We start from the raw sequence: 14,188 nt of genomic DNA, 5'->3' as shown, positions 1-14,188 counted from the left end.
TACACACACACAAGTTCAAGACAACACAACAAGCCATGTAAAATCCGGCGAAAGTTTTCGCCTAACGCGCTAATCAAGTGATAGACAGGGGGAAGGAATGAAGAGCGAACGAAGAGGGAACCAAGAAAGGAAAAAAGGAAGGAAGTCGTCGCGTACATCCAAGAGTGCAGCTAATTTTTCCGACTTTCCTTAGGAGATGAACTCTCTTGAAAATCACTGTCTAAATGCGGCTGAAAACTTTTACCATGTTCAACTATTTTTTTTATTTTGGTTTCCTTTTCTGGAGCACAAGTTGAATTATTGATAAAATACTTTGACAGTGTGTGTGTGAGTGTGTGTGTGTGAGTGTGTGTGTGTGAGTGCTGTACCCACAGATACTTTAGCATACATTTGGCAAACAAATTTCCAGCTCGCATGCACAAAACTTTGCATTTGATGCACTTCAATTCGTGGCGCAAGAGAAAGAGAGAGGGAGGGAGAGAAATTTGGGGGACATCTACTGGGGGACCGAGCAACGACTCCCAGTCGAGACGACATTGATAAATGTTATTTTGGCAAACTTTTTTGTTGCCAGCAAATACACAAAATAAACAGAATGCCAACCCACCAGCCCAGCGGATTGGCGATCAAGCGGGCGAGGGAAACCAGAGCACACAATCATATGTGAGATTCGAATCCTTTGGCACTCTCCATAAGAGTCGAAGTTCTCTGGAATTCAGAGTGCAAATTGAGAATTCATCTGGTACTGGTACTGGTACTGGTACTGTGTCTCGCCAAAAGTTCAACTTTCTAATTAAATCCGGCCACTGGCCCTGTGACCTTCCTTCCTTCCCTCATCGGGTTATTAAAAATATATTAAAATTGGAGGCAAAAGTACGAGAAGTAGGCAGCGGGGAAGGAGTGGCGAGGCGCGGCAACGCCCTCGAGAAAGTGTTAAGCGCCAGCGGTTACCAGCAGTTGTTGCTGTTTGTCGCAAAGTTCGTCCTGTGTGCTCGCCACAGGATTGAAGTCTGTGCTCTGTGTTTTGCAGCTCGAAACTTTGCCGACTCTTGGCCATTGTGGCAGCCACCCAGTCCCCAGTCCCCAGTCCACCGTCCACAGCCCTTTGCCCTCTGTGGCGGCCAGATGCTGCAGTCTCTGCAGTTTGCTCTCGGCAGTCTGCAATTGTCTGTGTCCTGTCCCTTAATTTGCTGAGCCAACTTTGTCTAATCAGTGTGTCTACCAGCTGCTGGCTCTGCTCTGTTCTACGCTCAGATTTCGAATACGCATCGTTGGCCCGCTTGACCACCATCTCGAGACGCTCCCATGAGTAGTGGACGGCGTGGAAGGCAGTGGGAATCCAGAGAAATTTCTGCCATGTGTGACGCTTAAAATTCGATCAAAAGCAAAGGCATGGCGATAAGGGTGCCTTATCGACTTCGTCACGGGAGTTAAGTGGAGCTAATGACTTAGTTGCTCCACCGCTTGGACTTTGCTGCCGTTGGAGTCGAGTGGATATGGTGGATACGCCCACGCAAATAGATCGGCCACGCGGCGTATGTGTGATATGTGTAATTTGGAGACAGACAAGACCACAGTGGAGCCCGAAGTGGACCCCAGTTGGGGCAATTACAGCAAAATGAGCTAATAATATTCAATTTCCACGGGGTTGCCTGCTCAGCGTTTTGTCGAAATGTCAACCAGCAACCGAACAACAGCAACAGCAGAAACAGCAACAACAGCAACAACAGGAGATGTCAAACTGTCACGAAGCCAGACGAAGCGGCAGACAGACAAAGGGACAGCGAGACAGAGGTGGGGTCGTGTGTCAATGGCTGGCACTTCAGCCTTTGGGCTCCGGCTGCACCGAACGAACCTCTGGGAACCGCTGCAGCTGCTCCTCCGTGAAATGTGAAAAATTACAAGAGAAAAATGACAGCGATAATAGAATGCAGACAGAGGTGGGGCCATGGAGGGGGCCATGGAAATCACTCAATTCGACGGCAAACTGACAGCCACACACATTATCAAATATTTATGGGGGAGCGGAGCGAGTTGACCGCCAGACGGGACGAACGGAGGAGGGTCAGGGGCTCATTGAAAACGTTTGTGCTCCAGTCGTGAGGTGGATGGGGAAAACTTTGACACCAACGCCCCCCAAAAGTCAGAGATGGGCGGCAGGGACACCCTCGAATTTTATGCCCAAAACATCTGCTTCAAAGGACATCACAATGGAGCAAAGGAGGGCGGGAGGAGGAGGAGGAGGAGCACACATGACTAGCTATAAACAGGAGGCGCTGCGTCACACTGTGGAACTCCAACCGAAGGGCTCATTTATAATTCAGCAAAGTAAAACATTGGAGTAATGAAATTACACCAAAAGAATTCTGTCGGCTTCTGGCACGACGGCAATGGCGATGGGGACGATCCAGACATTTGCCTGGGAAATATGAGCGGCGGCGAATAAATAAAAATTTAATGAAAACACGTATACGCAGCATGCGCCGCCGGCCCCCGGGCACTGTCCTACCTCCCCACCCCCTACCACCCTAAAAAAAAAGTCGCCCCTGAAATGTGGGAGCTCTCTGCATGCGTGAGGCGTTTTGACAAAATTTTTGTTAGCCGCCGCCGCGGCACAACGGAAAACGCAAATAATTGAATTTCTGTCAACGAAATTAAATTACGCGTCCCTCTAACAGCGCCCTCACCCCCTCCTACCATGTCCCAGTCGTTTACCCCTCCCCCGCCCACCTCGGTGCCTTAAAGCCTTTAAAGTTGCAGCGCCATAATGCATTTTAAATTGCGCATAATTAAAATAAATGCAACAAATGATTTAAATTTATTAAAATGCCTGCAAAAACAGAAATTGCAATAACAAAACATGGAGGCGACACATAAAGGACATCCCCAAGAGTGGCGGTGGCGGTGGGGGGAGCAGCAGAGGTGTGTGTGTGTGTCTGTGTCTGTGTGTGTTTGAAAGAGAGAGGATGAATGGCAGATATATACAATAAAAGTTAATGACAATGCATAAAAGTTCATTACTGCCATGGACACAAACAAAAATCGAGCGATTGAATGTGTGTATGGGATGGAGATATGCTGCTGCCACAATTGTGCATTCTACAGGAAGATAATACAAGGAGAGAGACAGAGACAGAGAAAGAGAACGAGAGGAACGAATAAGATGAGACAATTGGGAATCGAGACTGAGGCACTCGGCCGGAGCTACAGATCACACACTCTGCTCCGTCGATACCCCAGCTGAGGCAGTCCGTTCCGAAGTGTCTCCGAGTTGAATCCAGCTTATGATTCCTCGGGCATACATACCCAGACTCCCTTGATTCCGTTATAAGTGAGTGATTTCTATCCTGAATGTAATCCTGAATAGGGGGCAGGCTTTGCAGTACGGGTAGCGGGAAAGGGGAAAGGGGAAGGGGAAAAAATAATAACCAAAACGACAGAGCAATCAGAGGACACGGCAGTTACACAACGACTGACCACTAATTAACCTAATTTCTAGGCTGACAATAACACGGAAAAGCGAACACTAATGCATCGATACACACACATCTGTATCCGTGTATGTATCTGTGTATGTGGTGCGGTGCGGTGCGGTTCGATTCGGTTCGGATAGATAGATTGAACGATAAACCGCCGACGAGCCAAGCAAACAATCGAGCGGCAAACAAATGGAAACCAATGAGGCCATTTATTTTTACGATTATTATTCTGTATTTTCTGTTTTTTGGTAATTATTTATCCCTCCTCACGCCCCACGCCGCTTGCCGCATGCCGCATGCCTCATGCTTCATGCTCCGTGCGCCTGCCCTCCGATGACCATGCTCTTGTGGCTGTGTGGAAATTATTTCAATATTAATTCAAACAAAACTTTCAATAATCCGTAATTATCGACGAATGTAGATCAAATAATCACATTTTAGTTGCGGCAACAACAACAAAAATTAATTAGGGAAAAACAAAATCGGGCAAAATGGGAACTATTTTCCATGACACCAGCAAATGGACCTCCGTGTCCGTGTCCGTGCCTGTGTCCTTGTCCTTGTCTCGTAATTGGTCTAAAAGCGTTGGCTGTCAACTAGATATACTGGTGTTGACACATTCTAGAGGATCTTTTTTTTGGCACTTTTTCGACTAACTTGATTATCGATTCTTTCCACTTGCAGCTCCTGGCAGCAGTCGTTCCCCGGAGCCTCCTCGGAGAATGCGCTGGGAATGCATAGACGAATGCAAATAAAGCACAAAACTCATATAATTTTCAAGGGAAAACAAAGCCCACACACGTGTGTGTGTGTCCCCTGGCTGGCTACCAGAAGGAAAATCACATAAAATGCAACCAAATCTGGTGCACAGCAGCAACAAGGATAGAACACTTGCATACATAAAATATTTAAGCTAAGTGATAGCAAAGGCAATTGCAATTCATAAGGAAACTCTTGATAAGTCCGAGAGCAAGAGCTCCTCCTACTCCACCACCACTCTTCGTGAGAGCGAGAGAGACAGAGAGAGAGAGAGAGAGAGAAAGAGATGCCTCTGATGGAGACGCCTTGGCTGCTTTCGGCCAAGGAGATGGTGGCCGGCGAGGCCTGGCTGAGGCTGCGGCTGAGGTTGCATAAATCAAAGTAAGTTGCATCTTGCATCTATCCCCTATCTTGTTATTTGTTGTTCGGTTTGGATGGGTTCTGAATCGTGAATGGTGAATGGGGAATGGGTAACGGGTAACGGGTACTGGCTTCCCACTGGGGGAGCGGTTTCTCTCTCAGAAATCAAATTAATTTCAAACTTGTTATAAACTTCCGACCGTTTCGGTTCGGTTTGGTTGGGGCTTCGGCTTCATTCTGCTCTCGTTATATTTAGCGCAAGTTTTTCAATAAATTCGCACACACAAACCGTAAAAATTTCACTGGGAGAGAGTGTGGTGCACATGAAGGAGATCCCAGGCAGAAGCCACAGCCCGGTCCGAAGGGGGGGCGGGGCTGGACAACAAAAGGAACTCGAGTATGGCCCAGAATAATAAAAGTCTCCGTTGGAAAAAGTTATTTTCGCTCCACTGCTATTTATAATTTCCACCGGATCGAAGGAGGCGGAGGCAGAGGCAGAGGCGGAGGCGGAGGTGGACAGCAGCAGGCGGAAGCCAGAAAGAATTTCCCGGCCTGGAATGGCGACACTTTCCCGCATCGTATGTTAAACCTGAGAACTCTTGAAATACCCCATGACGAGGGTCTCTGCGAGTCGGGGGTAAAAAGGGCTGGAGACCTACTTAAAATCTCCAAAAATGTAGCAGTTTCCTCCTCTGCTCATTTTATTGCCATCGATTTGTGCTTAGCCCCGGAGAGCGCTTTAATGGAAAGCCCTCGCCTCGACAGAAGGTTATAATTAGGGAACTGGGGCCTGGCCGCCTGGCGCTTATATTTCTGGGGCACATGCGACTCCAGGGAAAGTGGCTGTCAAAAATTTCATAAATGAAAAGCCATAAAAGTGCGCCCCCCGCCATCCCGAAAAATCAATGCTTGCTGCCACACACACAGTGTCACAGCTGTTCCAGTGCTCCTTCCTTTGCTGCTGCTGCTGCTGCTGCTCCCATTACTAAGCCGAGTACATGACCAGCATCCACAAGTTTCTGGGGCACAAACTTCAAGACAAACAGCTGCTGTCGCCCCTCCCATTGCTGTGGCCGCAGTGGCAATGAGGCAGGAATTTATTGACACCCACATTCGCACACATTCACACAGAGAGTCGTCGCATACATATATGGGGGAAGGGGCGAATGGGGGAATGGGGCCCCGATAATCACTGCGGCGACGTGCTGTTGGAGCCGTTTCGGAAGAAATCGAATCGAAATGGACGCAGTGCAAATTCGAGGTTAATGCACAAAATAAATCTGCCACAAATTGTAAGACATCAAAAATCAAAAGCAAACCAGGCGAGGCACGTCCTAGACAGGAGACAGGGGGTAGGAAAGGACAGCACAGGAAGGGGAGGGGGAGGCAACTTCTGGGCGGACAAAAATAATAATTATTAACGCTCAACTGCGTCTCAATCAACAACATTTTATCTGGCGCTGCCAAACAGTTTCCAACTTCCCGGCAGAGTTTGTGTCTCAGTTTCAGTTTCAGCTTCAGCTTCAGCTTCGGTTTGTGCCTTCTACCTTCACGTTTTGTTGGTCCTCCGCTGCTCCGATATTTCGTTTCTTCTTTCGGGAAACCGCCGGCCCTGATATCGTGAGCCTGCTAACTTCCGATTTCCGGCAGGCGCTGTGATTGAGCGCCGCTTTATTTCCTGCGAGGAGGCGCCAGCGAGGACCGCAAGGACTGCCTGTCTGACTCCCGATAAACTTATTATACCAGTATACTCTTTAAAAGCGGGAGACCGGTCCCGGGGCCGGGACCGAGACCAGGCCTCACTTGTTAGCCAGAAGAGGTTGGTGCCACGTGTCACTTGCCTAGGCATCGGGAGTCGGTTAAAGTTTTCGATGTCACCATGGATGGGAGTGGGAGTGGAATGGGATGAAGGTGGGAAGGGTGATGGTGATGGAAACCCTCTTTCTCTCTCTCTGTGTGTCTGCGGGCATCAATGTCAGTGATTTATCACAAGGCACAGCGCACATAAATAAACACCATCCCAAGCACCAGGCAGAGCCGCAATCCGAGATGGAACCGAAGCCGGGAGTCGGATTTGCTGGTACTTTTGCCTGGGCCACGGGCCACGGAGAGTATTTTTTGACAGTGCGTTGCTTTACGCATCACTAGACTTATCCCCAGTCCCCAGACCCCAATGCTCTGTCCCAGTCCCCAATCCCCAGTCGGCGGCAGTCTCCTCCTGCTCTTCTCAGTTTCCTTTTCATTTGACGCTTTGTGCACTTGACTTCAGGAGTCGAGTCGAGTCGCTTTGCCTTGCTTTTGCTTCGATTTGCTGCCTCTAACGACCCTCATTGTTTGATACTCGGCGTTGATTTTCGCCGGCAGCCAGCGATGCTTCCATATCTTCGATATCTCCTCTCCTCTGCTCTCCCCCTCCCCATCTCTCACAGAACAGGATAATGGCAGAGGAGCGAGCGCGTTGCTGCTCCTGATTCTGATTCCGATTCCGATTCTGGAGCTGGTGCTGGAGCTGGCTTTGGCTGCGACATTATTTTCACTTTATTGAAAACTTGTAGCCGAAATTGATTTTCTGCGTCTCCTGGCGGCGGCAGCGTCGGCGGCGGCGGCGGCGGCACATTCCAACGCCCAGGGAATTGACATTCCCGCAACACCCCTCCAACCCTCACCCATACGCCACACGCCACCCCCACCCTCCCTCCTGTGTCGTGGCTTTGTCTTCTGGCAAATTTATTTCGCATTTAGTTGAATACTTTTTGGCATTTGGTTGGGAAATTTCGCATACATTTATTTTAAAGACTGTAATTTCGTTTTATTCTCATGCTAATGTCCTCCCCCGACTGCTCCTTTGCCTGGGGGCAAGTGTGACTTGCATTTGTCGCTGCAGGGGCTGCCAGAGGGGTGCAGGTGCGATTGCGGGTGCGGGTGCGGGTGCCGCTGCGGGTGCCGGTGCCTTTGAGGTTATTAAGTATTTATTTGCGCACATTCCGCGTGCTAATGTGTTTTCTCTCTGTTGAGAAGGGTGAGGGCGCTGGCAAGCGATGAAAATGCAATTTCCACTCTAGATGAAAATCAATTTGGGCCCGAAGCCAGGGCCAGAACAGAACAGAACCGAACAGAACATAACATTCGGCTAATTGTTGTTAAAATTTGGTTATTTCGATTTCGTATCAATGGCAGGAAAAAACATAAAAACTATTTCTCATTTCCGTGTTTCCGTTGCAAAAAATGCAAATTCGGGCAACACAAAAGCTTAATATCAATAAATTAATACAGAAACGCTGTCACGGGAATCCGCAGATCCGCAGAGCCGCAGAGCCCTTTAGCCGCCAGCCACCCTTTTCCCTACCCTGTGGGCGAAGGATTCAAAAGGGAGTTTGGATATTCGACAAACAGTTTCTAGTTCCAATCAATGCTGGGCATCTCCCATTCGATCACTCTGCTGCTGTCCGCTGCGGCAATCTTTTTACTTCTGTCGGTTATCTTTTTTAGAATATTTTATTTAAATTCCGCCGCATCCCAAACCCAAACCCAAGCCCAGGACCAGCACCAGCACCAGCACCGGGGCGAGGGCCAGAGCCGGACCCCCGTCGTAGAGAACAATAAAAGCAATCAGTGCTTAAAAATCAAATTCAATTTGCGCATATTCAGCATTTTTCCGGCGTGCTTTTGTTTCTGTTTCTGTTTTGGGGTTTGGTTTTTGTTTTTGTGTCTATTTTTTGCCATTGCGGGAGCAAGTACAATTTTCTTTCTTTCTTTTATTTCTCAAAAATTTATAACAAAAACGCTCCCAAAATATGAATACTCTACGCGAGCAGGAGGTTTCCCAAGGACACCAGACACAGGAGCAGGAGCAGAAGCAGGAGGAGCGGAGATGCACAGAGAACGGCGAACGGAGAACGGAGGAGCGAATCATAAATATTCCCTGAATCAACAGAATATGATGAAAATCCATAAATCATTGTGTGTGTGGGCGGGCCCCGTGCCCGTTCCCGTGCCCTCAGCAGAAAGTTGAGTAGGATTGTTGGGCGGCTCGGAAGAGGGCGAAGGGGTGGGAACGGGAGCTGAGGAGCGGCTGAGTTCGAGCAAGGATTTCAAATGCAAATCAACTGTGTCAAAAACTTTCGCTGCCAAGTGCTCAACGGTAGCAGTAGCAGTAGCAGTAGCAGTAGCAGCAGCAGTAGGAGCGGAACAGCAGCAACTTTCTTCTGTATTGCTGTTCTGTCGTCTCACTCTTCGCCTCCGTCTCGGCCTACAGTCGCCGCCACGCCCACTTGGGGCAGCAGTGCAAACAAATAATGAAGATGAATGCAAACAGTAAAACACCAAGCAAATAACAGAAGAGTTCCAGCAGAGAGCGAGACCAGAGACCAGGCACCAAGAGAGAGACCGGAGAGAAGGAGCTGGCGATGATGATGATGACGACGAGCAACTGTACAAAATTTAAGCAAACAATGGACGAGCATTGGGATTGGGATTGGGATGGTGTTGCGTGGGAGGGGAGGGGGGTGGGGAGGGGTAGTGTAACCAGGAAAGGGGTGGAGAGGGGGGAAATTTGGTGAATGGGAGTTTCTGCTCGAGTGGGAAAAAAGCGGCTTTTGTTTCGTTTTAATGCGATAATTTCATGCGCAAGAATTTAATGGAAAATTATTTCAGCTATTTTCATAAAATCCTTCGCTTTGGTATTTCACCACCCACTCTCCTCCTGCTCCCCCCGTCGTCGTTCGCTGTGAAATTGGAAAACAGACGAAACTTGTCCGGGGCTGTGCAGCAGTTTTCTGCTGGGATCTGCTGCTGTGAGCTCTGAGTATCGAACCGATTACGAGCAGCCAGAGCCAGAGCCAGAGCCAGGAAGAGGAAGTCTGGGACAATAGTTGGGCATCGCAAAAGTTTCTCTGAAAAGAATTCCCTTTCGTTTAATTGCGAGAATAAACTGAATTTGATTTCTATCCGATTTCCATTGATCCAAGGACACTGTGCGAAAAGCAGCGAAATAGCGAAAGCAACGGCCAGAGGTCCAGGAGCGTGCAAAACGGGGAGAGTGCCACGAATGAGGCGCGAATTTGTTGCAGCCAATTCTCAAATGGAATTTAATTGTCTGCAGCGATTTTGGCCAACTCCAGCGAGGAGTGACTGGAGCGTAAAATTAAACGATTGCAGCTAAAACCAGGGCCAGGTCCCGGATCGTCCTGGGCAAAGGCCAGCTGAGCGGAACCCAAATGTTGGCCAAGACAACTTGTTGCTGCTGGCTGTCGATGAAGAGACCTTTACACGTGGCCTTGGGGGTGCGCCTTAAAGTGCGTTCGAGGAGGAGTCGAAGGAAGGAGTCGACTGCATCAGGAATTGTGAGCACGTACTGCCAGGGAAATAAAACGAAATAAGGCAAATTTACGCAGCTGATGGGCATCTCCCATCGCGCATCCCCTTTCTCTTTGGGGGTGCGAACACTCCTTGGGGCAGGACTCGAAGAGCGGACGCTGCGAACTTGTCGCCCATAAAACTTGAAATTGAAAAACTTTTACTTTAAACCAGAAACGTATCCGAATGTGTTGGTGTGGGTGAGTCGTTTTTAGTATCTGTGTGTGTGTGTGTGTGTGTTTCTGTTTCTGTGTGTGCGTGCAACAATTGAGACAAAGGCAAACGGCAGTACGAAGGCTGAGCAAAAGGGAGAGACGCGTCGAAAGTCGAAACACTTTCGCCTGATTACAAACGCGCAAATGATGCGTGTCTAATGCGAAAGCGGAGGCCACCGAAGCCCCGAACAAAGGATCCGGGAGGCAACGACTAACCGCAATCGTGGGCGGGGCAGAGGCGGAGGCGGAGGTGGGGGCAGGTCGGGGATTGACTCTCGCAAGAAAGAAAGAATTTTTACATATGAATGTACACTGAGCGAAAATGTCGCAGGAGCTTCAAAAATTGTCTGTCGCCGCGGCTGGTATATGAGCGATGCCTGAAGAAAGTAGGCAAGACATTCTGAGGGGGCGTCTGGGTCTCGGGTCCTGGGAACAATGACAGACAGGCGCAAGCTGCTTCCAAGAAAACTGAGGCTGCTGCCCACTTTTTAATAAAATAAAGCAGGAGACGGAGACTGCCAAACGTTTAACATATGCCCCAGCCAGATGGAGAGAGACCGAGAGGCAGACAAAAATATAGAGAGAGAGAGGGAGAGAGAGAGAGAGAGGGAGAGAGAGAGAGCGAGAGAGGGAAGGAGCGACACTAAGAGGTAGAGTAAAGCGAGAGCAGAGCGACGACGGCTTGGATATTAAGCGCTCCAGAGATAAACACAGACAGCACTAAATTAATTCTGCTCAATTTGCATTAAAATATATGTGCGAGAGTCTGTCTGCCTCTCGCTGTGTCTGTCGGTGTCCTCCTCTTTTTCAGCACACAGACCCGAATATGCGAATATGCGATTGTGTAAGTGTGTCTCTGTCTGCAGAGGTTTGTGTGTGAGCGTGTTAGTTACATTTCCGAGGGTATCACTGTGTCTCCCCCGCTCTCTTTAGATATGTATGTGTGTGAGTTAGTTTATTTAATTTTAAAGCCTGCAGGCGGAACTTGCTTCCTCTTCCTCTTCCACTTCTCTGCTCCACTGCCACCTGCACTCGTCTCGCTCGCTCAATCTCAGTGTCGTCCTCGATGTGGTCGCACAGGTGAGCAAAAACTTTTACTCCGTTGCCTAATGACATTGTGGAGAGACTGCGTCTGTGGTCAGGTCTTCCATCCAGGGTCCAGGACGACAGCGGGAACGGGCATGGCACGGGCTTTCACCATCTGCCAGGGTTGGAGGACGGCCTGAAATTTATTTTCGGGATGCTAATCCACCCGCTCGCAGCCGCCGCTGCCCAGGAAGCCCTGGCGGGAACAAATTGCTGTGACTCGCCCGCCAGACAACAAAGTATTAAAACATAAATGGCAACAATATCAAAACGGATGAACCGCAAAAGTGTACCCCCACCCATACATACATATTTCTTTGGATATATAAAGAGATACACACACAGATAGCCCGCATACAGATACAGATACAGATACAGATGTATATGCAAACAAATTGTTACGCACTTTATGAAATGCCAAACCAAACCAAACCCGAGCCCCGAACCCCGAACCCCAAACCTCGAACCCGAGAGCCCGAGAACGAAGGCTGAATTTGTGGTCTCCGCGGCTTTTGCTTTACAGCCTCCGCTCACACTTCCGCTTTCCCGCTTTTCCACTTTCCCCGCTCCACGTTATTGTCTTTTACATCATCGCTTTACTTAGCATAAGTACAGGCGCAAAGGCAACAACAAATTGCCGCCGCCCGGCTCCCACCCTCCCGCCACCCTCGTGGTCGGTGGTGTGGGTGGGGCGTCGGTTGTTGCTGGCATTTCGTGCGCCGCATGAGCCTGACACCGCCGGCAGTACTCCGGCAAGCAACTCCGACATCCAGTCCGGCGAACAAAACGCCTTTCTGCCATTGTTAACATTTATTTTTATTTTATGCACTCACACCCATCCCCCGAGCCGCCCCCCTGCCATCGCCACTCAGTGGGCGCCTTGAGCTCCAAATAAGTATGCACAGCACGGGGCAGACTCCACCGCCAGCTCCAGGATCCAAGATCCAGTTCCCAGTTCCCAGCTCCCAGCTTCCAAGCTCCTGCTCCCAATTCCGAGTTAATATTATTGACTGCTTTCCTGGGATGTTCATCGTCCCCTTTGCCTTGCTTTGCTGCCCCTTCGTTGTCCTGTGCGTGTGCGTGTGCGTGAGCGTGCCAAAGCCAATATTTAGCTAATGGTCTTCATATTTTAAATATTGGTTAAGGGAAGGAAGGGCGGCAGGGCAGGGGCCAAGGCCAGCAGCAGCAGACTTTAAAGAGCGGAAAACGGCAGGGGGGGAAGGGGCAAGGAGAAAGGAAAAAGGGAAAACAAGAAAAGAAAACTCTGAATCGTGCTGTTGTGAAACAAATGCGTGAGAATGTCCTTCGCCGTGGTAGACGGGGTGGAGTAGAGTGGAGTTCTCAGCTGTGTTGCTGGTGTTTGTGTGCGTGTAAAATATTTAAATTAAACTGCAAATACGAGCACACACACACACACAAACACGCACTCACATACTGGCACACTCGGAACCCAACCAACACACAGGCAATGCAATTCCATTTTCAGCCATAAATTTCGCGCATGTGAAAAGTTGTTACTGTTACTGTGGTGCGGCTCTCCTCTTGTTGCTCTCATTTTTTACCATTCCATATATGTATATACATATATCGTATTGTTGTTGCTCTTCTATTTATTTGCAAATGTCACGAGTCAGCGGTGCCGCTCGGCGAGAGGGGGCGTTGATGTGGGGGACAGGGGTAATGGGCGTGACAGATAAAAGTAAATTTGTTGATTATGGTTTTTTGCACACTTCAAACACGATAAATAATTAAATGCAACTCTAGGCGAACTTTTGGCTATGGCTTAAAGGGGGAATTGGTGGGGAAGAAGTGGTGGTGGGCTGCTGCGGGGGTGAAAAAGGGACCATTCACATTCGTTCACCCCACCCCCCGCTAAGTGCAAATCTATGCCAGCAGTCAACAGCAGAAACAGAAACAGCAACAGCAACAGCAGCAGCATTGGAGTATAAACCATGAAAATGCTCTGCCACAGCCACGAAGCAACGAAACAAACAGAACACATTACCATATGTGCTTGCCGCAGAACACAACAACCACTGTTGCAGCAACAACTACAACAACAACTATGGAAACAAATGACAATTTCAACAAAGCACACAATAGGCAGCACAAAAGTAAAGAAACAAAAAAACAACAACCGAAAGCCAAACCAACTGTACAGCCAACAGGACCTACAAAAAAAATGCAAGAGTTGCATATTTCTGGGACAAGTGAATCGGGGTTCCTGGGCCCAGGGTTGGGGAATGGGGGACGGGGACGGGGGGTGGGAGTGGGAATAAAGTTATATTGATGTCAAACATGCGCAAAAAGGAACAGCCAACACCCAAATGAAACGAAAAAACAATCAAGAATGTTGGTGTGGGGCATGCTCAAACAAGGGTATACCCATCATTCAAGCGATGAATTTATTCAGGGCTGGACAGATAGAACCCTCTTTTAATGAAGCGATGAGATGATGAGATCTTAATCAGGACTGGAACAATCCGATCTTTATGAGAATTATTGAATAGACAAATCATCATTTTCATGGCCTGCCTGGCTGCCCAGGTACAAAAAGGTACGGGTACAAAAAGTTGAGCAGCAAGCAGCGAATAGCGCTTTTGTTACCAAAAACATCCTCAACACAAAAGCCGTCCAAATAACTGGAAATTGGAACGCAGCAGCAGCATCCCAAGAGGCGGCTGCTGTCGGGACCGAGGCAGGGGCGGAGGCAATGCAAACGATTTTCAAACGGGGCGTATACGTAATCTGCCATGAACCAAATGTGAAAGCTGCAAGCGTGTCCCACAATACTCGTAGTTGATGGAACGGCTAAGGGGCGGGGGGCATGCAGCAGGCTGGCAGGCAAGTGAGCAGGAATTGAGGACACACATACGTGGAGAACAATTTGTGCACTCGAAAATCGCTGAAATCGTTGGCAAAATGATTTGTCCA

The 14,188-nt window shown here is 48.9% G+C and overlaps 2 protein-coding genes across 3 annotated transcripts in view; one reads left to right on the top strand and one right to left on the bottom strand.

Moving 5' to 3' along the window:
• LOC6595603 overlaps nt 1-14,188 on the bottom strand; it is a 99,097-nt gene that overhangs the window by 48,353 nt on the left and 36,556 nt on the right. The window lies entirely within an intron of this gene.
• LOC6595608 (transmembrane and TPR repeat-containing protein CG4341) overlaps nt 4,168-14,188 on the top strand; it is a 29,310-nt gene continuing 19,289 nt past the window's right edge. For both annotated transcript variants that reach the window (XM_026988188.1, XM_026988189.1), the window contains exon 1: nt 4,168-4,619. In XM_026988188.1, the coding sequence (XP_026843989.1) occupies nt 4,525-4,619 (95 nt within the window). In that variant the 5' untranslated portion in view covers nt 4,168-4,524. The remainder of the gene's footprint in view (nt 4,620-14,188) is intronic.

The sequence above is a fragment of the Drosophila persimilis genome, unplaced genomic scaffold (genome assembly GCF_003286085.1).
Source record: "Drosophila persimilis strain 14011-0111.01,24,50 unplaced genomic scaffold, DperRS2 tig00000191-arrow-pilon, whole genome shotgun sequence".
Classification (NCBI taxonomy): Eukaryota; Metazoa; Arthropoda; class Insecta; order Diptera; family Drosophilidae; genus Drosophila; species Drosophila persimilis.
The sequence above is the reverse complement of the archived record's forward strand: the minus strand, read 5'-3'. Positions and strand labels throughout refer to the sequence as shown.